This window comes from Aethalodelphis obliquidens, unplaced genomic scaffold (assembly GCF_003676395.1).
Source record: "Aethalodelphis obliquidens isolate GAN/ISIS:26980383/991018 unplaced genomic scaffold, ASM367639v1 scaffold48, whole genome shotgun sequence".
NCBI lineage: Eukaryota > Metazoa > Chordata > Mammalia > Artiodactyla > Delphinidae > Aethalodelphis > Aethalodelphis obliquidens.
Genome location: NW_020837992.1, coordinates 11,638,093 through 11,662,618, shown reverse-complemented (window position 1 = coordinate 11,662,618; position 24,526 = coordinate 11,638,093). Strand labels below are relative to the sequence as shown.

The following is a 24,526-nucleotide window of genomic DNA, read 5'->3' as shown; positions in this document are numbered from 1 at the left end:
TTTTGGCTGCATTGGGTCTTTGTTGAGCACGGGCTTTCTCTAGTTGCAACTAGCAGGGGCTACTCTTCATTGCGGTGCACGGGCTTCTCATTGCAATGGCTTCTCTTGTTGCAGAGCACGGGCTCTAGGTGCGCAGTCGTCAGTAGTTGTGGCACGAGGGCTCAGTAGTTGTGGCTCGCAGGCTGTAGAGCGCAGCCTCAGTAGTTGTGTTGCATGGGCCTAGTTGCTCCGCAGCATGTGGGAATCTTCCCGGACCAGGGCTCGAACCTGTTTCCCCTGCATTGGCAGGCGGATTCTTAACCACTGAGCCACCAAGGAAGCCCAAAATACGGTTCTTGATCTTGATAAAATTTTAGCTTTTGGTAGGGGGGAAGACTTTTATACACAAAGTCATTTGGAAGGAAGTTAAGTAACTTAATTGTTAAATAGTTACTTGGGTTTATATAACTAGGTGTATTCTAGGAGATCCATACAAAAATAGATTGGTGTGTCCTGGAGTAGATGAACAGGGAAATAAATGAAATGGGATGAAAATGGCACAGAAATGGCAATGAGCACATCTGAGGAGTGATCTGATTAGAGTGATAGATATTACACTCCCGTTAGGAATTTACGGTTGGATGATAGCCAACAGACAATCAATGAAGCGTTTCCAGCAGACAACTGACTTCATGAAATTGGAATTTTAGCATGATTAATATGATAATGGAAAGTAGGATGAATTGGAGGATGGAGAACAAAAGATTAAAATTAAGAGAGATTTACTGTAATGCAAGCATAGGACAGTGAAGTACTGAACCAGGGCAGGTGACTGTGAAAACCAAGAGCAGGATTTGATGACCCATGAGCAGCAATGGCAGGTTCGTTTCAATGGATGACGCTACCATGATAGTTTAGAAGCTCATTCTGGTGGTAAGAGAAGCTGATTATTCATTTCACCAATGGGAGTGTAAAATGTCAAAGCCATCATTTTATATATGAATCAGAGCTCCACTACATCAATGAACTGATATTGGAAGAAGGTTTTAGAATATTACTTTGTACCTCTAAAAAGAACCATTGTACTTTGTCTAGTTTTTAAACATACTTTGATTCACTATTTCCAATTAAGAAGAATACTTGTAAAAAATTTGGAAATTTGGAATATACATCAAGTGCTTCTGCTATTCATAGACAATGGCTACTGATACTTTGGTTTTTACTTTTTTTCTCTCTTCACTGTGTGTGTGCGTGCATGTGTGTGTGTTTATCAACACTAGGGTCATATATTTTTGCTTCTTTCTACTTAAAGTTACATTGTGAGCATTTTACTATGCCATTAAATATTTTAAAAAACATAATTTTAAGCACAGCATGATATCTTTATATGTGGTTATGCATGAATTTATTTAACGATGCTCTCTTTTCACCGTTTAGGTTATTGCTATCTTGTCACCTTTTTCCTCTAATGATCATCCTTGTGCATGAGTCTTTAATCACACTTTTTATTATTTCTTTAGTTGGCTTCTTAGATATGCATTAGTTAAGATTTTTAATAAGTATTTCCAGATCACTTTCCAAAAAAGCTGCACCATTTTACATTACTATATTAGATTGTACATACAAGCCCTTGTTTTACACAGCTTTGCTGGCATGAAAAAAATATTACAGCTGTGCATGCTAATAGATGTGCTTTAGAATTATTTTGTCAGTTCCTTACATCCTACCCCTCTTCCTCATATATGAATATGTACTTTATCCTTTAACTGTTGGTTAAATTGGTTATTGGTTAATATATCCTTTAACCAATAACAATTGGTTATTGGTTAATATATCCCTTAACTAACCTTTAACTATCCTTTGACTACTGGTTTAGTATAGCATGAAGCCTATAATTCTGGAATGAATCAGAGACTTAATATAAAGGAAATTGCAATATATTATATGTAATACATTTTTTCCTCCAAAAATGAATTTCAGGAAATTCAAAGTGAACAAAATGAACTTTTCAGGCTCATTTGGAATACTGAAAATGATTTTTTAAACTTATGAGTGTTGTTATATAGAGTGTCATTATAATAATATTCATTTCAATATGGATCTAAAAGATTACTCATCTATAATTTTTAAATTAATAAAAATATACTATTAATGCTAAAGTAGAATAGTTATTTTAGGTGTAATATTATAAGGTTTAAAAATTGAATCTACATCAAAGTTTTTGATAGAAGGGGAGAAGCTCCAATGCAATACCTGGATATAAGCAATATGATTTTATTAAGGTGATTAAATAGTGAATAATTTTCTATTTTTGAGACTAAAATATCGATACCATTTGAAATTAAAGAGTAGAGCAAAAAATTAGAACCGTTAACTTTATTTCATAAGCATTTCATAAGTATAGTTAAATCTCAGATTTTGTCAGGGAGATAGAGAATGATGGATATCATGGCTTTTGATAAAGGCAACAAAGTTCATATTGTATTTTATAACTGGCCTTGAAAGGTCATGACGTCAATGTCAGTGATACTGGAGTTTTTTTTTGTTTTTTTCTTAGATTAGTGGGCACACACCCTAATAATAGTCCAAATATAAAGAACCTCATGACTCTAAATAGTGTTATTAAATGATTTAAGAAAAACAGCTCTGTGATTCATTTTGTCAAGTTTCTTTCTGTTAACCATTTAGTAACTTAGATATACGCTATCCAAATTCATTTTACCAGTAGGATCCATCCAGGGAAAATTTTAATAGGATTTATCTTTAATTTTGATCATAAAAATAAGCCAGGGTCTTCATATTCAAGTCTGCAAAATAAACAGACTAAATTTAAGGGGGAAATAATTTTGGATGTCTTGAGGAGAAAACAAGGAATATAGGGAAATTTAGTTTACTACTGGAGAGTTTTTTCCTTTACCTTACAAAATTTTGTGAAGAATAATAGATTTGGGTTGCTATGCCATAAATTGTTATTTTATATTATGTTGCTGTTTATTGGACATAAGTCTCACTGTTTTTCAGGCCTTTTAAAATGCTCAATGACCAGAAGCCAGAACTATGCGTTCATTCTCTTAAAAGAGAAAGAAAGGGGAATTCCCTGGCAGTCCAGTGGTTAGGATGCCGCACTCTCACTGCCGAGGGCCCAGGTTCGATCCCTGGTCGGGGAACTAAGATCCCACAAGCTGTGTGGCACAGCCAAAAAAATAAAATAAAATAATAAATAAATAAAAATAAAAGGAAAGAAGGAAGGAGAGGAGGCAATGAAGGAAGGAGAAAAAGAAGAGAGAAGCAAGGAAAATTTTAAATGAGCCAGTCTTTACAAATTATAGAAGCAATATATCTAAATTAACTTTATCTCCCTATATTTTCATTCAAGGTCAAAATTTCATTTACCCACAAATAACACAGAAAAAGAATCTGTATTTTTCCACACTAACTTGATTTATTTATTGACCTTATGGCATGATCCTTGGTTTAGAACCTCTGTATATGATGTACTTATGGTTTTTAGGTTGGATGAAACCAGCATGGCCAAACCAATCCAAGTGTTAGCTCTGTGGGCATCAGTCCACCATGTCAGATGAAAGGAACTGCATGTTATTAAATGAAGCATTTACAGATTTACCTCTTGTGTTAGTTTCCTGGGGCTGCAGTAACAGATTACCACAAACATGGTGGCTTAAAACAACAGGAGTGTATTCTCTCACAGTTCTGGAGGCAAGAAATCGAGATCAAGGTGTCCTCAGGGCCACACTCGCTCCAAAAGCTATGCAGGAGAATTCTTCCTTGCCTTTTCCAGTTTCTAGTAACTCCAGGCTTTCCTTGGCTTGTGGCTGTATAACTCCAATCTCAGCCCCTGTCTTCCTATGGCCTTCTCCTCTGCGTGTGTGTTCTTGTAAGAACATGTGTCTTTGGATTTATGGCTCACCCAGCTAATCCACAATGATCTCATCTCCATACCCTTAATTACATTTGCAAAAACCCCTTCTCCAAATGAGGTTGCATTCACAGGTCTTGGGGGTTGAGGGCATGGACTTGTCTTTTGGAGGGCCACCATTCAACCCATTACACCTGTATTGGTCGTGGAGGATCAGATGCCTTGTGATAAGGAGATATACCCAACATTAATTTCTCCTTACATATTTTGGTGAATGTATAGTAACCTCTTAGTGAAAAAGAACTAAGGAGAAGTACAAAGTGCTCTGTAAATTCTATACACTGTTAGATACAGAAAATTATTTCATGTCTATTGCATTATAAAGCTCTTGGAACCTAATATAATACATTTTTTGGAAGTGGGAATGACCATAACCACAAAATAATGAATTCTAAATTGTTGTTTATATTCATTGTATCTTATACAATTGTTGCTTCAATAATTTTTAAAAATTCTGTAAATTTATTTACACAATTATACTCCATACCTCTCCCCAATCTAAAAATAGATTTTGAATAATGATAAATATCTTAGAAAACACATAGTCTAGGTTTATACAGGAAAAAAAACCCTCATTTCCTCTAGAGAAAAGCTAATTTATTATACATATATAAATTTAATTTAAGTATATATTTATTTACATATATAAATAAATAAAATGGCATATATATGCCATTAACACTATCGTTTGAATATATTTCTATGTTATTTAGATTGTTTTTCCTATCTTTCAAGATGTTTTAGTACTTAAAAATGAGCACAAATATCTTACAAAGTATCACTTGGAAGGACACTATCAAGTTTTTATCTCCACAGAAAATCATTTTAGTTAGTACTACGTGAATTTACCATGAATTAGCCTGTGGAAATCTGAACTGTCCGAGATGTCAAACAATAACCAAAATGGATGGTTAGAACACAGTTCTGGCATATTGCTGTAATTTGTGGAGCAGCAATTTTTTTGCTCACTGCATTCTTCTAAAATACTCTTTTCAAACTCGTCTGCTCTACTTATAGTTGTGTCATTGTTTCTTAGCCATTACAGACAGAGAAACAAGACATCAGAGAGGAGATGGCTTTTCCATCCTGTAATCACTGCCTTTATAGTCATCAGTTTTTAATCTTTTCCATGTCAGGATCATATAAGGAAAGGGAAAGTTTCCATCACTTCCTGATTCCAGCGTAAAATATTTATCTAAAAATAGCTCGGTCTTTTACCTCACACAATTCCCCTTTTCCTCTTTCTCCACCATCCACACATCACTGGTCATACCCTTGAGTCATGTTTGGAAACACTAGAAAGCTCCTTCTTTTCCTTGTTCTCACGCAATTCCACAGCATGAACTTTTAGTTTTATTTTGATGTTGAATAATCCTTAATGAATAACTGGGAACAGTGCTAGACAAGAAGTAACAGGCTGAATAATTCAACTGAACAGGAAGAAAAATGATTTAGAGATAAAAGTTTTCTCAAGTTTCTAACAAGCAATTATTCATATATATGTATGGGATTTTCTGTAAAATATAATCACATTTAGCTTAACAGTTCATGAAACAAATGCTTTAATATAAATCAAATCCTTTGTCCTCCCAGATTTTTATTTCTCAGTAAATGGCATTGAGAGAGTCGATCAACTTAAAATTCACGACATTCTAGAAGCATCAGGAACAGTGAAAGTTCAATGAAAAACATATTTTTCTCTGAATTTAAGGTGCTATTTTATTTTTTTATTTATTTTTAACATCTTTATTGGAGTATAATTGCTTTACAATGGTGTATTAGTTTCTGCTTTATAACAAAGTGAATCAGCCCTCTTGCGTCTCCCTCCCACCCTCCCTATCCCACCCCTCTAGGTGGTCACAAAGCATAAGGTGCTATTTTAAAGTACTTGTTTTCTTAAATATAAATTACTGAGTTTTTAAAAATACATGATCTCATTTAATCCTCACAGCAATGTTCAGGAAGATAATAGTGCTAACTTTATTTTACAACTCATTTATGTATATATGAGTTGCTGAGAAATAAGAAACAGCTGAAATGTAGATAAAATGGGATTGGGAGCCTGCTATTTCAAGGATAGTACACAACCTGGTCCATGTGCGTTTGTTGTTACTTATGATCCCTATGGTGCCATTAGGAGAGCATCACTGCATAATTCCTCCCACAAAATAATTTCTTCCCTGTTTAGCTGTAGTGATAAGCGGTTTGTCTCAGATCACCGAGCTTGCAAGTCAAGATGTGCTGGGCCTTTCAGGCTGCACAGCCCAGGCATGAAGCCATCCATCATGTTCCCTGCCTCTTCCATACTGCACTATCATATCTATTTTTTATATTTCCCATTGATTTATAATCCCTAAGTATCCAAGGACAGCCTCTCTCTTACGCCTAGAATATAGGTGCTCAATTATAACGTTGAATGAATTAATAAGCACTCTGAGGAAATAGTCCAGGTATACTGCAAAATCTCATGGCAAATAAATACTTTTTTCATAGCATTTGCCACAGTTTTAAACCTGAAGTGTTATTTGATTACTACCAGGCTATGTACATCCCATAAGAACAAGAGTTTCACTCAGTGTTATGTCCCCACCTCCTAGCATGGAACTTAGATTGGCAACTAATGATTATCATTGAATGAATCAATGTGATTACAAGGGTAGTTAAAAAACTTAAGATGATAGTGATCATTTCTCTAAAACTTCCCTCCTTTAGGGATTTCCCCAATACCATTGCTATCTCTCTTCCTTTTTCCTCTTTTCTTTCTTCACTTTTCCCCTTCCATCTCTTTTCTTCTCTTTACTGGCATTTATTTGTCAAATAGTTGCATAGCATGAAATGACAGGCACGGTTCTAAATACTGCACTCATTAATTTATTTAATTCTAACAGCAGTCTTATGAAATATGTACTATCATTGCCATCTTTACTTTATATTTGAGGATATTGGGTGTGGAGACATTAAGGAACATGCCCGAAGTCCCAGAGCTTGCACTTTAACTCAGGCAATCTGGCCCCGGAGTTGGTGCTTTTCCCACTACCACAGTCTGCTTCTTATTTGTCCTTTTTGCCCTTCAGCTGCATTTCAGTAGAAATAAGCTCTATTCGCTGCATCTCTCTGTATTGATTTATGTTCTTTAGTTTAAATGTAATTATTTTTTGTGCTTACCCATTGTGCTAGTCAGCCTTGAGGCAGAAACAAACCTGAAACCTCAGTAGTCGACAGCAACCTTGTATTTCTTGGGCACGTTACCTGTCAGTGGATGCAAATGAGCTCTGTGGCTGTGTGCCAGGTGTCTTCTCATTCCAGTAAGGATGTGTAAGCCTTTTATCCGGAAGGAAGTTCATATGTGGAAGCAATGACAATCTGCTACGCCCATTAACTAACTCTTGGTTCCTCTGTATGGCCAATTCTTGGCCACTGCACATAGAATAACAAATGATGCCAGAAGCTCAGCTTCTTTTCATAAACAAAAGCAAAAAAAAGAAAAGAAAAAAAAAGCTAATTCAGGGCAACTCAATGTTTTTGCATTCAGAAAATGTATTAATTTTTAATCAGTTTTGTGGAGAAGATGCAGGTAAAAAATCAGTAACAGAGTGCTCCTCATTCTGCTTCAACAAATTCTTTTTGACTCTGAAGGGTTAAAAAGCATTCACTTGGCTTATAAATGCCCAGAACTCATAATATATGCTTATTTCTCTAGCAATTGCATCGACGTAATATCATTCAGTTCAGTTCATTAATAATTTTTCAATGCCTCCTATGGAACTAGCCCTATACAAAAAGTTGACAAAATAATAGTGAGTTTGTTTATGGAGTCATTTTATGTATTTTGAGATTGATAAGCTTCTTAAGAACAGGGTCATTTTTCATCCTAGCAAGGAGCATACTGCTAGCACACAGTAGACACCTAACTAATATTGAATAATGTGCAGACCAACTGAACAAATGATCTTTCCCTCTCTTCCATAGGAACTTCTACTTGCAGAAAAGTGGGCTAAAATGAATAAGCTCCCCTTTCCAAAGATCGATCCTTATGTGTTTGATCGAGAAGGACTGAAGGAATGCTATGTCTTTAAACCCAAGAATCCTGATGTTGAGAAAGATTGCCCAACTATCATCCATTTTGTTCTGGCCAACATCAACTTCAGAAAGTACAAGGCTCCAGGTACATTGGGAGTTATATTCTGTAAAGTAGCAATCTGATAAAGACTAACATTAAGCTAGTTCATGCTGACACTGCCATACCAGCTATTACAACATTGAACACTTCCCTTACCTTGATAAATGGCTACTATCCTGAGACCTCGAGTACTCCCCCTCTTTCTTAGCCCAAGATCCCCTGGCTCCTCATTATTCAGAAACTGAAGGGTGAACAACAAGCTCAGTAAAAATCTCTGGGGCTTTACTCCACAACCTCAGATTGTATTTGTTCTGATTGAATGGTACCCTTGTCATAGGCATTGTTAAATATTTTAAATACTACCCTTGTAAGGGAGGCTTTGTTTCAGAACAAATCATGCAAAAAATTCTGGGAATGTTAACTGGCCATAAAAATTAATGTTACCTAGCAGTACGATATGGCTAGTAATTTCAGCTTGCCATGTTATATTCCATAAAAAAAAAGAGAATCAAATTTAAGGCATTTTGTTTTGCCACATCCAGAGGAGTCTATAGACTCTTCTGTATCCTGGAAGATACTGATTAACAAAAGGAGATCTAGAGATTGACAGGCAAGATGCTAAATGCCTCAAAATCATATTATTTTAGGACCAGAAAATGTAGCTGTGAAAGGACAGACAAAAAATAGTCATGGAGAAGACAGTGATCTTCTTCTAGATAGTGGAGGGAGTCAGAGAAAAAAATCAAGAGAGGTGGAGATTATCATGTCATACTTCAACACAAAAGAAGGAAGAATTTGTTGGCATTTTTAGTTATTGAACAGTGGAATACTTAAAACCTAGAAAATTTTGAATTTTCTATCACTATTAATTCTCAAAAATAGGATGTGGAGGGGATTCCTGTGACATGAAGACAATTAATTAATGTTTGGATTTGGATTCTACCAGAAGCAGATTCCAAGCAAAGGGTTCAAGTGAAAATGGTTTATTTGGGTGAACTAGGAAACTTTAGTAAGAGAGCAGGGAACTGATAAAGGGAAGAAAGGCGGACAACAAAAGATGTGTTAGTAAGCTGCTACCACGAGGAGAACCTGATCCTGCTGGGAAACTCTAGGAAATGAAATAGAACCTATGGTCTGGAATCATCCTTCCCACTTACACAGCAAGCGGCAAGGGAACTGGGGAGTTTATATACCAACACCATAGAGTCTTTGGTTGACTGCTTCCTGGGACAGAGTATTGTCTACTGGAATTTCCAGCCTGATGCTAGTGAGCAAAGCATCCTTGAACAGTAACAGGAAGGAGTAGAAAGCTCTTAGGCACAGAGATGCTGCTATTGGCAACTGGAAGTTGCCCAGTCAGAACACACGAAAATGGTCAGGTCCAGGAAATATAGACAGAGGCCTAATAGTGTATACTAAGGATGATATGACCCCTGAAGGGGCTACCAATGTTGTGTTTATGGCTATTTGTATGTTTTATGCTCTGGATTTTAGAGGTAATTTGTGGTTTTCAAAATAACACCATTTGAGACTCTTATATTAGGTGTTCCAAGAGAAACTAAGGAAGAGAAAGAACTAGCTGATTTTGATATTTTTGATGACCCTGAATCACCATTTTCAACCTTCAACTTTCAATACCCAAATCAAGCATTCAAAAGGCTGCATGATCTGATGTACTTCAATACCCTGAACAACATCGATGTAAGTATCTCCTACAATCATTGACAATGTCAAATACTTCCATATAACATGAACATAGCAATACCTCATTTTAATTAATTAAAAGGAAGGTTTATGAATGACACCCCAACTGTACCATTTTATTTTTCATGAATTATTCTATTAATCTCCAGAAGAACCCCATAAAATTCACAAATAAGAAAACAAATGCCTCCAAATGGGTTTCATAATATTATTTGATTGAAGGATAGTTATCCTCAGCTTCTTTCCTGAAGTATCTAGTGTATTTCTCATATGAAAAAATAAATTTTAATTAGGAAGAAAAGTGATAAAATGGAAATATAAGAGTGAGAAAGTGAGTGTAACCAGAAGTGTAGTTAATCTGCAAAAATAGCATGACTTTTCATGGATACACTCATGCCTTTAAATGTCTTTATTTTTGTGGATCTTAGAAATGTCTCCCAAAGTAGCAGTCTCTCCATTTTTAGCCCTGGAGATATCAAGTATGCTTTGCTTCAGAAATGTAAGAAACAAGTCATTCTCTTCAGTATTATTCCAATCACTAGTTTATCTGCTGCTAAAATTCTGTCTCTGTGTAAAATTCTTTAGCTGCTAACTCACCATTTAGGACCACTATTGTGTAATTGGAATCATGTTGGCTTGCGGTTCCACATCATAGTGTCTGACAAATGGTTATCAGTCGTAAAAGCCCAAGTTCATTGGCCTAATCGGATTTTGCACATTAGAAAAAAAGAATAAAAGAAAAAGAAAGAAAGAAATCAAATGGAGAGGGAAAGGTATCATGCCTGATTTGTCAGTCTTTTTGGAGACTGTATGAATGGAGTAAAAGAATGTACCGTGCGAATGAGTCTTCCGTGCATATGAGATTTAATTACATTTTGTGATCTAATAGAATACTGGCATATCTAGTTTGCTTGTTTGTTTAGTTTGGTCTGAAACTAGTAATGATCAATTGTGTGCAGTTATAACAGTTACACCATAATACGTTTATTAATCAATGTCTTTAATTTTTGTAAGCATATAAAGTTTTTCCCAATAACCTTCAGTTTCTGCAACTCTAAAGTGTTTCTTGTCAGCCTTCATTTGTGAATATGTGATAATTCAGGTAAAACACGCTTAACAACATTTATAGAATATATCATTGTCTAAATAGATTTATTCCTTTTCTTTTTCTTTTATATTATTCAGTGAAAATCAGAAATCCATATGCTGCATTGTTTCTGTGGTGATGGTGAAAATTTAAAGAATATTAAGAGAAAATCAGCATTTTAATCTATGATTAATAGGGAGCAAACAGACATTCTCAAAATGGAGTTGTGTTTTATGAAACCTCATGCTGTTAAAATAGAAAAGAACTAAGGGTTAATACAGGAGTAATCCTGTATTTCCAGTATGAAGCCAATAAACTCAAAATTGTATTTTGTACTCCTTGGGATGAAATGTATTAAACTTGATCAGTTGTCCTAAAATGGAAAAAAAATAGCTTATAGGAATATATAAATACCCTATTGGACTTGGGAAAATAAAAGGACACATACACAAAAGTATATCTGTATATAGACATACATGTATATGTACGTGTGTGTCTATATATATATGTAACTTACACAACTACATTTCTCTCATTGTTTTCAGTTTTGATTTATGTAAAACCTTGTAAGCTATTGTCTGTAAAGAATGATATAGTTCTATTTATATATTTTACATTCTTCAAAGTAATTTGTTTGACACATAGATGAAACAGTTAAAGCCTGAACAAAACCAGACTGAATTCCAAAATAACTGTCCTGAGCTCATCAGATACAGATTTTTCACAAGCCGTTTAATTAAGCAGGTTTTAATTGCTCCTAAGAAGTTTTCTGACACAGTAAGTAGTAGTAAGGTCATAGACTTTATATCATGTTTAGCTCTTAGATGGGCTATTTGTGTGACTTTGAATAAGCTATTTAAACTTCTTGAGCCTCAGTTTCCTCACCTCTGAAACAGGTGTCACAGCACCTATCATAGTGGGAGTAGTGAATCTTGAATCAGGTGACATATGAACAGTGCCCTGCAAACAGAAGCTGCTTAATAAATGGGAACCATAACTATGTGTGTCTGTATCCCTTACCACGATGGATACACCTCAAGACCTTTGCAAATGCCCAGAATTAAGAATATAGACAAGTCAATATAGGTAATGGCAGCCCAGGCAGTAAATGCATATATTTTTGGAATGAATGAATGTAGGCTTCCTCTTAAATTATATGACCATTGAGACTTCTGTTCAAGTGATTCTTGGTTGTGTGTGTGTGTGTGTGTGTGTGTGTGTGTGTGTGTGTGTGTGCGCCTCATACCCGGGTAAGACTTCAGTTTTCACTGACATGTATCTCTCCTTTGATGACTCCCATTCCCTGCTTTTAACCAGGAAAACACATTTTATCAGAATCAAAGCTTCTTGGTAAGTGATGATAAAGAAAGAACAGCCAAACTCTGAGGTAGGATGCTGGGTCACTAGGCTCAATCGTGAGCCAAATCGCTCATTTTCACACGATTCGACGAGAGTAGGTGACGTATTCACGTTGCAGCAACACAACACATGTTTACTTGCCACAGACTGTTGGAATTTTTCACCAATTGTGGACACTGTGTATATAAACACTTCTAATGCAAAGACATCTGGCTGCCAATCCCATGGAGGCAGTTTTCAACTTTGTGGCCACCACCACCGTGGCTTAAGGCAAATTTTCATCTTCAATTCACATTCTGACTTAAATCTTTACTTTGAAAATGTCAACCTGTCTCCGACAGCTCTGTTGCTGTGCTTCTGTTGCTTCATTTTCCCCAGAGATTCTAGCAGCCCTGCTTTGCTGAAGCTAAATTCCAGTTCATCTTTAGAGAACTTCTGTTTCTGCTCACTTCATGACAGCAGGCTGGGTTTCTCATTAGTGTCGGGTTTCTGCACTTACTCAGTCCTCCCAAATTCCTTTTCACTGAACGTTGCCTAAGTGCTTTTCACAATGGCAGCATTTCATGGGGGTTTTTCTGTGTCTTTTTTTTTTTATTTTAAGAAACCTAATATATAGTGACTTACACTGGTAGACATGTGGTATGTGGAAAATGCAGAGGCTTTCGAGTTAAACCAAATTGGGTACTCAGATTTTTGCTTGTGCCTCTTCGCTAGGTGACGTTGGGCATGTTGATTAACCTTTCCAAATTTTACTTTCCTCATTTGTAAAAGGAAACAATGATACAGATTTTTATAGGATTGGGATGAGGATTAAGTAAAAGAATATAATTTAAGAGCTTGGCGCGTACGAGACACTCAGTTGAAACAGGTAATATGTTAGTGATAATAATTACTATCCATGTCCAAATTTATCTTCTGCTTTTAATTATAAACTTAAACCCTTTAAAAACAATGACTTGCCTTATTTACCTTGTATCCTCCAGAGGTACTGATCACAATGCCCGACACCTAAAATACATATGCAACAAAATTTTCATAAGTCATTTAAAAAATGTCATCGACTTACTGGCAGAAACTGTTGAAGAGTTTAATGTAATAGGAGGAACGAGTAGTGAGTGTCAGGATACAGGGCCTGTTGGTGGGAAGCAGATGCCTGACTGTGGAGAATCTCCAGGCCATGTATGCCTGGCCAGGTAGTGTGACTACATGCTGTACCCATAAACTACCACCTCGGTCTAGAGGAAATACACTTTCTGAGGTCTCTTTTCCTGGACCAGTTATCACAGGAGAATGTACTGTTATGCAGTCTCACTCATTCAGTTTATTCATTCAGTTGGCATATTCTAAAGACAGTGACAGCATATGCCAATGCTGCATTATCATGAGCTTTTAAAATTCTTTCTCCATTGATCCTGTAAAGTGTTAAATATTAAGGGTTAATTAAAATGAGGAAAAGTGTATATCCAGAAGTACTGGTATTTACTTCTTCATTTACTGATATTTCATCATCATGTTAAGAGTGTCTAGGTACAAGTTAAAGTTTTTATCTTTTACAAAATAATTTAGAAGCTTATTATGTATCATAGCCTTATTTTTTTATGTGATATCTCTAGGCATTTCTTTTTCTTTTTAATTGAAGTATAGCTGATTTATAATACGGCATTAGTTTCAGGTGTATAGCACAGTGATTCAGTTATACATATATGGATATCTATATCTACATCTATATCTCTCTCTATATATGTTCCCTTTCAGGTTTTTTTTCCCTTTTAGGTTATTACAAAATATTGAGTATAGTTCCCCGTGCTATACAGTATGTCCTTGTTGGTTATAATGGCCTTCTATATCAGGCCATATTCATTTACCTTTAATGCTACCTATAATCTTTTTATATCTTACTTATTAATTCAATACATATTTATTGAGTATCTACTGTGTTGTATCCTTAGGAACTAAGGATACAGCAATGCACAAAACAAAAAGAACAAGGAAAACTTTTGAGTGCTTAATATAAGCCAGATATTTCCTTTTCAAATATTCAGCATTCACATCTGGCCCATGAGGTAGGTATTTTTTATTTCTATGTGAGGAAACCGAATCATGGATTACGTAGGCTGATTGCTAGAAGTCACACTGTTATGTTGAGGAGCTGAGATGGGGCCAAAGGTTTTTTTCTCACTCTTTCCTCCCTTTTGAACCATCTATCTTTCAAGAAGACTTATGTCCTAGTATACCCCAAACACAGCTTCCTTTCCAGCCGAACCACTTCCCAGATGTTTCCTGTACATGCCATGACCTTCCATCTTCAGCCTCTTTATGAGATTATCCTTTTACTGAGAATGCCCAGTCTTTCCTCTCCACTTATCAAATCCTGCTTGTCCTTCAACTCAACTCAAATCTCATTGTCTCCATGAGTTGAGCTTTATCCTATTTAATTGACCTCCAGTGAGCACCTTCTGGGCAGTCATTAATTTCACAAATTTTTATTCTTCCCCTTCCGTGTTCTAAGTGCTGGGATAAAACATGACAAGACTACTTAAGGCCCCTACTTTCATGACACTATTGGGAAGCAGGCATTAGCCAGTAAATCCACAGTAATTTACTGCAGAATATCTTCTTGCATTCTGCTATATTTATAATTTTTATTTCTCTCTCAAAACATACTGTAACTTTCTTTTAAGGCTCATTTTAAAATTTCTGTTGTGTGAATCCAGTACTTACTTTTGGAGCGCTTCCAATCTCACGTCTCTAAATTTGTTCCTTTGGGGGAAAGATTACATTTTTCATGTTTTCTTTTTTTTCCTTATGCCTTTACTGCCAAATATTTAAAGGATCTGGCAAATAGGGAGACTATTAAATGGCACAGGTGAAAGATGACACCAGTCTTATTTGGGGATAGGTGATGGGGATGAAGAGGGTTGAGATATAAGGACCCCTGCAAGGATAAAACTGACGGGAAGGATTTGGTCTCTCAATGACTTTTGGGGGGGAATGAAAGAGGAAATTAGGTGTAAACACTATTGATGATGACTCCTAGTATCATTTTAAAAAATAGGAAGACTCAAATATAACATATCGCCTTTTCAAACACATCTGATTGTACCATGTGTCACGCCGAAAGGTTTGCATTTAGCAACTGATGTAACGCTGAGCTCAGCCACTTCGGTTTACATCACAGGATTATACATCAGGGGTCCCCAACCCCCGGGCCAGGACCAGTGCCTGTTAGGAACCGGGCCGCACAGCAGGAGGTGAGCAGCGGGCAAGTGAGCGAAGCTTCATCTGTATTTACAGCCGCTCCCCATCACTCACATCACCGCCTGAGCTCCGCCTCCTGTCAGATCAGCAGCGGCATTTGATTCTCATAGGAGCGCGAACCCTACTGTGAACTGCGCATGCGAGGGATCTAGGTGGCGCGCTCCTTATGAGAATCTAATGCCTGATGATCTGAGGAGGAGCTGAGGAGGTGTTGCTAGGGCTGGGGAGCGGCTGCAAATACAGATGATCGTTAGCAGAGAGGTTTGACTGCACAGAGACCATAATAAATCAACTGCTTGCAGACTCATATCAAAACCCTATCAGTGAGTAGCAAGTGACAATCAAGCTGCATCTTACGGAGTAGACTGGACATAAGCAACACACTTCGGCTGTCACTGTCTCCCATCACTCCCAGATGGGACCATCTAGTTGCGGGAAAACAAGCTCAGGGCTCCCCCTGATTTTGCAATATGGTGAGTTGCATAATTATTTCATTATATAGTACAGTGTAATAGTAATAGAAATAAAGCGCACTTATAATAAATGTAATGCACTTGAATCATCCCGAAACCATCCCCCGCCCCACCCTCCTGCCAGGTCTGAGGAAAAATCATCTTCCATGAAACCGGTCCCTGGTGCCAAGAAAGTTGGGGACCACTGTTACACATCACAACAAGCGGGTAATCTGAAAAACCTGGTTAATGGTTTCACAGTGTTAATGCGCCACCTAGTGGTTTGACATGCACATTCTAATTGCATATTTGGGTTTTTCAGCTATAAATGTGAATATCCATTTTCCTTTAAAAGAATGGCCTGTTTACTAAAAACACCTTCCAAGGGCCAACTATGATAAACCCACTAGTTCATAATATTGCTATTGTTGATCTTTTTGTGCTCATGAATTCATTGTAAAGAAGTTGACAGCAGTCATGATTAGCACAATGTCCCCTGCAGTTGTTTTTTTTTTTTTAATATATTTTAAAGCTTTTTGGGTGTTTGGAAAGTAAAGAACTGATTTTTAGTTTTACTTGGTACTTCTCTGCAATGAGGGTTGGTGTGTCTCATGTTGCTTTGGTGCTCCTTTCAGTAGGAGAAACCAACTGAAAACTTGCTGACATGATCTCTAGAAAGACAGGGAGATTATTAAAAGAAGATGTAGTAGGACACATTTGATAGCAGAATTGATTTGCTGACTTTTACCATATAATAAGCCCGCTGTTGGCTATACATGGTGCATTTGTTTCTAGTAAGCTTTACAGCCTCACATCTAAATTAAAGCTCACATCTAATTTAAATGTCCTCACATATGGTCAGCTTAAAAATACCAACAATAAATAGATGCTAGTTGTGGATTGTTTCCTATGTGCCAGGCATTGTGCAAAGTGCTTTATATAAATGATCTCCAGTTCCCACAAAAGCCAAGATTAGTATTATTATTTCCATTTTAAAGAGGAAACAGGCTCAAGGATATAAGTTAATTCCCCTTGATCTCACACAGCCAAGAAGTGACTGTGCCTGGAGGCCCTCTATCAAGGTGTCCTTCATAGGCTTGAAGCCCCCTCTTCCGTCTCCATAGAATTATGTTTCCCTTACTCATGGGAAAGATGGGGTCAGCTAATATCTGCTTTGCTTAAAAGACTCAGTAACATTTGAGCCCATTTTTCCCAGAAGACCATTTTATATATATATAATTATATATATAATTTTATATTTACATGTTATATATAATATAATTATATATTTATAATATAGATATATAAGCATTTATATATTTATTTAAAATAAATATGTGTATTTTATATTTTCCGCAGAAGACAATTTTATATATATATAGTTATATATATAATTGTCTTCTGGGGAAAATATATATAAAATTAAAAATCATAAAGCAAGCAAAGGTATCACATTCCTGTGATAAGTCCCTCTTTCTAGAATATGACAGTTTGTTTGAAGTTAGCATTAGAGAACAGAGGGCCCTGCCCATTGGGCCTTACATAAAGTCACAGAATATTAACTGCATGTTAGTGTCACCTAAGTCAAACATTTCTCTCCTCCAGGTACTGAACCCAGCTTGCCCAGTTAGATTGGATGTGAAATGGGAAAACCCTACTGTGCACACATCTCCAAGGCCAAGAGGGCCACACCAGCTCTGAGTGAGAAGGGCCAATGGTGTTCTAAACTTCTCAGATTTGCCAAGTATTCCTGCCCATGGTAGAGGGCTGAAAAGCATGTGTATAATACCTTAACATGGCCTCACAACCCCTGGGGAAGGGAAAAAAGTGAATCGTGGCATATTCATGTGACTTGCCTCTGGCCCTGAAACTTCTGTCTCATTAGTGGATATATGTATACGTGTAACTGATTCACTTTGCTGTACAGCAGAAACTAACACAGCATTGTAAAGCAACTATACTCCAATAAAAATTAATTAAAAAAAAAAAACAACGATGAAATTGTATAGTCCTATCCTGAGAATGGAGTCTTCCTGATTTTGTCAGGGTTCAAAAACAGCAGCAGAGGGGCTTCCCTGGTGGCGCAGTGGTTGAGAGTCCGCCTGCCGATGCAGGGGACACGGGTTCGTTCCCCGGTCCGGGAAGATCCCACATGCCGCAGAGCGGCTGGGCCCGTGAGCTATGGCCGCTGAGCCTGCGCGTCCGGAGCCTGTGCTCTGCAACGGGAGAGGCCACAACAGTGAGAGGCCCGCGTACCACACACACACACACAAAAAAAAAACAGCATCAGAGCCAAGGTTACTATCCAGGCCTCTCTTCCAAAAGCCGATTCCCATTGCTCTGTAGTAACTGCTTCAACCAAATTCCAGATTTTCTCTTCATTCCAAAAGTTCCTAACTAGGTTAACATCATACCAAAAAAAGTACATGATAATTATAATAGCGGTTCTTAGAGGTTGTAGTCACCATTAATTTGGGTATATGCAGAGATTATTCTGAATAAAGAATAGCCATCATCGATAAAATCACAAAGCATGGTGTTTCCTAGATAGAGGACATCCATGTTTTATAACTGCATTTGTTTCACTGAGGAAGCAGGGCAATTCTCCAGCAATTTATTTTCTCATTAGGATTAGGGAAAGTCTCGTACTTCCTTGTGGTCTCTCATTTCTGCTTATCTACTAACTATAAAGGACATAAATTCTAGATTTAGTAGTTACTTATTTCTTCCCTCTTACTACCTTCCCCATGAAGGACAGAATGAAGATAAATTTACCATGTTACACATATTTTATTCCCTATTTTATCAGCAAAAAATCTGAAACAGGGGCTTCCCTGGTGGCACAGTGGTTAAGAATCCACCTGCCAACACAGGGGACACGGGTTCGAGCGCTGGTCCGGGAAAGGACCCATGCTCCACATGCCGCAGAGCAACTAAGCCTGTGTACCACAACTACTGAGCCTGTGCTCTAGAGCCCGCGAGCCACAACTACTGAGCTCACACGCCACAAGTACTGAAGCCCGTGCACCTAGAGCCTGTACTTCGCAACAAGAGAAGCCACCGTAATGAGAAACCCATGCACTGCAAGGAAGAGTAGCCTTCCTTCGCCGCAACTAGAGAAAGCCCGCGCACAGCAACGAAGACCCAACGCAGCCAAAAATAAATTAATAAAAATAAATTTAAAAAAAAATCTGGGACACTCCCACAACAGTTCTTTCTCTGCTGGGGGAAGGAATAGTATCTGGATACAAACTGAACAAGAGTGTAATGTGCACAGAGAAAGACAAACATCATATGGTATCACTTATATGTGGAATCTAAAAACGTACAAATGTACAAAAACGTACAAATGTACAAAAACGTACAAAAACGTACAAACTTATTTACAAGGCAGAAATAGACTCAGAAATAGACATAGAAAACAAACTTACGGTTACCAAAGGGGAAAGGAGGGGGATAAATTAGGAGTTTGGGATTAGCAGATAACACAATACTGTATATAAAATAGATACAACAAGGACATACTGCATAGCACAGGGAACTATATTAAATACCTTCTAATAACCTATAATGGAAAAGAAACTGAAAAAGAATAGATAGGTAGATAACTGAAAAAAAAGAATATATATATATATAACTGAATCATTTTGCTGTACACCTGAAACTAACACAACATTGTAAGTCAGCTATACATCAATTTAAAAAAAATTTTTTAAGTGTAATGGAGATGTTGAATTTAAATATATACATGAGGGACTTCCCTAGTGGCACAGTGGCTAAGACTCCTTGCTCCCAATGCAGGGGTCCTGTTTTCCATCCCTGGTCCAGGAACTAGATCCCACATGCATGCCGCAATTAAGAGTTCACGTGCCACAACTAAGAAGCCAGTGAGCTGCAACTAAGGAGCCCACGAGCCGCAACTAAGACCCGATGCGACCAAATAGATAAATAAATTAATTGAATAAAATAAATAAATATATACATGCATGACTCAGAGATTTCTCTATTTTAAAAAGAATACGATAATAAAAAGGTAAATTATATATATATATATTTTTGACCAAACAAATGTTTCAGTGAGTTCAGAACAGCACTAATTATACATCTTTTGCCTCTATTCACAGGTAATAAAGAATGCCATAGTTGAAAGCATTGAATATAGAAGACAGAATCCATCTCGTTGCTCTGTTTCCCTCAGTAGTGTTGAGGCAAGAAGATTCTTCAAGAAGGAGTTTCTAAGCAAACCCACAGCATAGTTTGTGTACTGGAAAGCTTAGCAATTTCTGATGCAGAGGCAGTCTGAAATTCCGTGACAACTGGATTTAAAAGCACAGGACAGATATTAACACTGGTCTCAAGAGACTGGTTAATACTCAAAGTTGCAGTTATTTAGCTGCATAGAATAATACCCTTAAAAGTTTGTTAGATTGACAGATGATGTCAATTGAGTAAAAATATACTTAGCTACATTTTCTATCAGTATGAATTTCCTGATGCAAATGTAGGGACATATGCTGTATTTTTAGACATTCCTCACCAACTATCTTATGTGTTCCCTTTTTTAAAATGTGGTTTCTTTTTTAGAATATTTAAAGGTTCAGTCTCAATATGGAATTCTTTGTACTGTGCGTGAATGTAAGTCACTGACTGGATTTATTTGTGCCATGAGACAACACTATTTTTTATTTATATATGCGTAGATACATATATGAAATAAATACGTCTATATACAGATGAGCAAGAGGTAACTGAGTTTTTGTTTGTTATCTTTAATGAAATATTGCACCGTTGCTATGACAGATGCTCAGATTCATGGCTTTCAAACACAAAAGTTAAACCTAAACTCAAATTTGAAACATCATTTTAAATCATGGTGATTTTTCTTAGAAAGTATGTATAATTTGTTGAGCAAATGGCATACATTTATTCAAAGTGTAGAAAAAAAAATTTAACCACTTCTAGTTTACTTTGCTGATATTACCCTGTTTGTCCAACAGAGAGCAGTTGACCTCAGAGAAGAATCCAGAAGAGTGACAAGGGCTGTATCTGCAAGGCTTGTCTTAGGGACAATCTGTATTGCATGACTGTGGTTTGTTACCATTGAACTGCTAAGGTTCAGAGTTAGTGTTCCCTATATAAGGGCTTTCTCATCCTTCTTTTTTTGAGTCTACCTTTCTTTAATCTCATTGTTCATGTCTCTTTTTTCCTCTCACATTTCATTTACATTTCTACTTGTGAAGAAAGAAAAAAATGTAACAGGAAGGGAACACTTGAAAGTTCATTCTTTCATTGGTTGATTAATGCACACAGCAAATGAATGCCCACTACAGGCCACCAGGCATGTTGTAGGGTCTGGGGATACAGCACTGGACAAAACTGACAAAATTGCCTGCCTTCAAGGACCTTATATTCTAGTGGAGGTGACCAACAGTGAACAATACAAATAAGTTTCTAGAATGTTACCGATAAGTCCTAAGGAGAAAATTAAAGAAGGGAGAGAAGGAGATGGAAAATATTGGGGGTGTATAATTTTAAATGGGGCCCTGGGGAAGATCACAATGAGAAAGTTAATCAGATTAAAGATGTGAAAGAGCTGAGGGGGCAGGACCTGTGGATATTTAAGGGAAGAGCATTCCCCGGCAGAGGGAATAGCAAATGCAAATGCTCTTAGGTGGAGCGCCAAGCATGTTCCAGGAACAGGAAAGAGACCAATGTGCCCAGAGCAGAGTGGGAGGGGTAACATGAATTTTCACTTATTTGTTCCAGACATAGAAATACTGTTTATATTTAATTTGTCCTTCAAAATACCCCTGTGAAATAACAAGACCAAGAGAGGTTAAGAGACTTGTCCAAGGTTAGTAAAGTCTGAGCTGGAGTCCTATGCTCTTGACCTCATGGCCTCTATATCACAATTGACAGTGCTTCCTAGAAACTAACTAGATGAACACTATAAAGACTATTGATTATAAAACTGGAATGATCTAGGGTCCTTGCTTTTTCTTTGTTCACATGCCTTCAGTTTCTTAACGCCAATAACAGAGGCTCCTTAACTAGTTCAGTGTTACCAATTTGTTCATTTATAAATTTGCTAGAGTTCTGATTTTATAAAAATACATTTTGATGACAAGTTAAATCTATAAATTCATTTTTTCATTCTATCTCTGTCTCAATGAATCACTGATAAGTGAAATGTCCTCTTAGTCTTCCTGCAAACCATCCACATGCCTCAGTGATCTGGGCTTAGTTCTTTGCCTTTTTGACATAAGCATTTGCCTGTTGTTCATGCCCATGACTGGGATCCTACTTTACTTCATCTGGTGCAATCTGATCATTTTCAGGGAACTTTTTTGATAAGTAATAAAAACACCAAGATAGGGCTTCCCTGGTGGCGCAGTGGTTAAGAATCCGCCTGCCAATGCAGGGGGCACGGGTTCGAGCCCTGGTCCGGGAAGATCCCACATGCCGCGGAGCAACTAATCCTGTGCACCACAACTACTGAGCCTGCGCTCTAGAGCCTGTGCTCCGCAACAAGAGAAGCGACTGCAATGAGAAACCCGCGCACCGCAACGAAGACCCAATACAGCCAAAAATAAATAAATAAAATAAATTAATTAAAAAAAAACACTAAGATAAAAGTTTAGTATGTGTGTATGTATGTGTGTGTATGTATACATATACGCATATTTCATTCCTTCTGAAAAAAAAATTTAGACACAAATACTTTTGTTCTAATATTTAAAAACTTCATAAAAAAATTTTGGTACTCGTTCCTCTTCCTTTTCTTTCCCCCCTCTTCTCTTTTTACTTCCTAAACTATTTGATCCTAAAACCATTAGGTAGGGCAGAGACAAGTAGGTGGGGGTGGGGGTGGTCACAGAACCACAACGAATCAAAGTAGGACATGAGAACGTGAAGTGTCAAGGGGGCATCCAGGCAGAGGAAGAACCCTGACAATGTAGATTGGTTACACACATGGAGATTAATTGAATAATTAATGTAGTAAATGTAGTGGAAGCCAGGTTTCTCAACAAATGATGAAGTTCTCAACAAATATGAAAATGAAAACCAGAATGTATTCTGTAGTATTAGGTTGAAATTGAAAGCATATATATATATATATATATATATATATATATATATATGGAGAGAGAGAGAGAGATTCCCTAGGTAGGTTGGTGAGAAGACATAGGACCAGTGACACCCCAAGAACAAGGAGAACACTGGTGCCCAGATTTTGGCCTTTAAATCCCATTATTTACTAAAAGAAATCCAGGCTCCTTGGAGAATTTGGTTCCAGGGCTGGGAAAAGAAAAGTATAAAATGATCCTAGACCATTTTATTCGTCAGAAAGCAAAGAAGTGCTCAAAGAATGATTGGGACCTGTCAAAAACTCACAGAATCCAGATTGAAGGAACACCCACTGGCTCCATTGGGGGAAATTGAGCATTAGAATAAATATTGATAGGAAGAGATTATGACTCATTGAATAATATTGGAAACCATGACTCCATCTTGATAAATAGGTAAATAAGCTTATGGTTTAATATGGAATCAGATATTTACAACATCTCAAAGTATGCCCTTTTACAGAGTACTTATTTATTACAAAGGGAAATAAGAGTAACTTTACAATGGAGAAATCAGGCAGGCTAAGTAATAAAAATGAATATGATCAGTAACAGGACAAATTGAAGTCTTGCACACCTGATACAAGGCAATGAGAAGAATGCAGCATCACTTCTGCAGTAGTCCTGTCAAAGATGTGTCACCTGCTTTCTACATCTGCAACTCTATTTCTGTTTCGTAAATAAGTTCATTTGTACCATTTTTTAGATTCCACATATAAGCAATATCATATGGTTACCAGGGGGGAAAGCGGGGTACGGGGGATAAATTGGGAGATTGGGATTGACATGTACACACTACTATATACAAAATAGATAACTAATAAGGACCTATTGAATAGCACAAGGAACTCTACTCAGTACTCTGTAATGACCTATATGGGAAAAGAATCCAAAAAAGAGTGGATATAGATATATGTATAACTGATTCACTTTGCTGTATGGCAGAAACTAACACAACAGTGTAAATTACCTATATCCCAATAAAAAAATTTTTTAAAAGATGCATCACCTGAATTTGTTCTTGAATAAATATCAGGAAAGCCCAAATGAGAGAAATTTCAAGCATAATTGTCTGTAATATTCAAAATTGTTAAGGTCAGGGAAAGACTAAAGAACTGTTCTAGACTGAAGATGAAAGAGACATGACAACTGAAGACGTTTCACTCTGACCTGAATTCTTGTTCCGATGAAGGACGTCATCAGGATAGCTGTTGAAACTTGAATGAGTTCTGAGGACTGGATCATAGTAAACTATCATTATTAAAATCCTGATTTTGATTGTGGTTATGTAGCAGAGTATCCTTGTTTGTATTAAGTACACATTAATATTTTTACATGATACAACATCATGCTGGCAACCTACTTTCAAATGACTCACAAAAGAAAAAAAATGTTTTCGAATTCTACTTGCGACCTTTCTGTAAGCTTGGCACTGTTTCAAAATGTTAAAATTAAAATTTTGGCAGCAGAACCTCTGTTGGAGGATTCTCAAAGAATTAAAGA

General features: G+C 36.9%; 1 protein-coding gene and 1 non-coding gene across 7 annotated transcripts in view; both read left to right on the top strand.

The window, feature by feature from the left end:
- Positions 1-20,633, top strand: part of PLA2G4A (phospholipase A2 group IVA) — a 193,912-nt gene extending 173,279 nt beyond the window's left edge. For 4 of the 6 annotated variants that reach the window (XM_027082990.1, XM_027082989.1, XM_027082991.1 and 1 more), the window contains exons 16-18: positions 7,886-8,081; positions 9,580-9,737; positions 20,021-20,633. In XM_027082990.1, coding sequence (XP_026938791.1) covers positions 7,886-8,081; positions 9,580-9,737; positions 20,021-20,152 — 486 coding nt within the window. In that variant the 3' untranslated portion in view covers positions 20,153-20,633. Of the gene's footprint in view, positions 1-7,885; positions 8,082-9,579; positions 9,738-14,135; positions 14,250-17,501; positions 18,054-20,020 lie in introns of those variants that run through there. The other 2 variants (XR_003427981.1, XM_027082993.1) reach the window with 2 other exon arrangements.
- On the top strand, positions 3,074-3,146 carry TRNAE-CUC (transfer RNA glutamic acid (anticodon CUC)). The gene has a single exon. It is a non-coding gene; the product is annotated as a tRNA-Glu (tRNA).
- Positions 20,634-24,526: the final 3,893 nt, after the last annotated feature.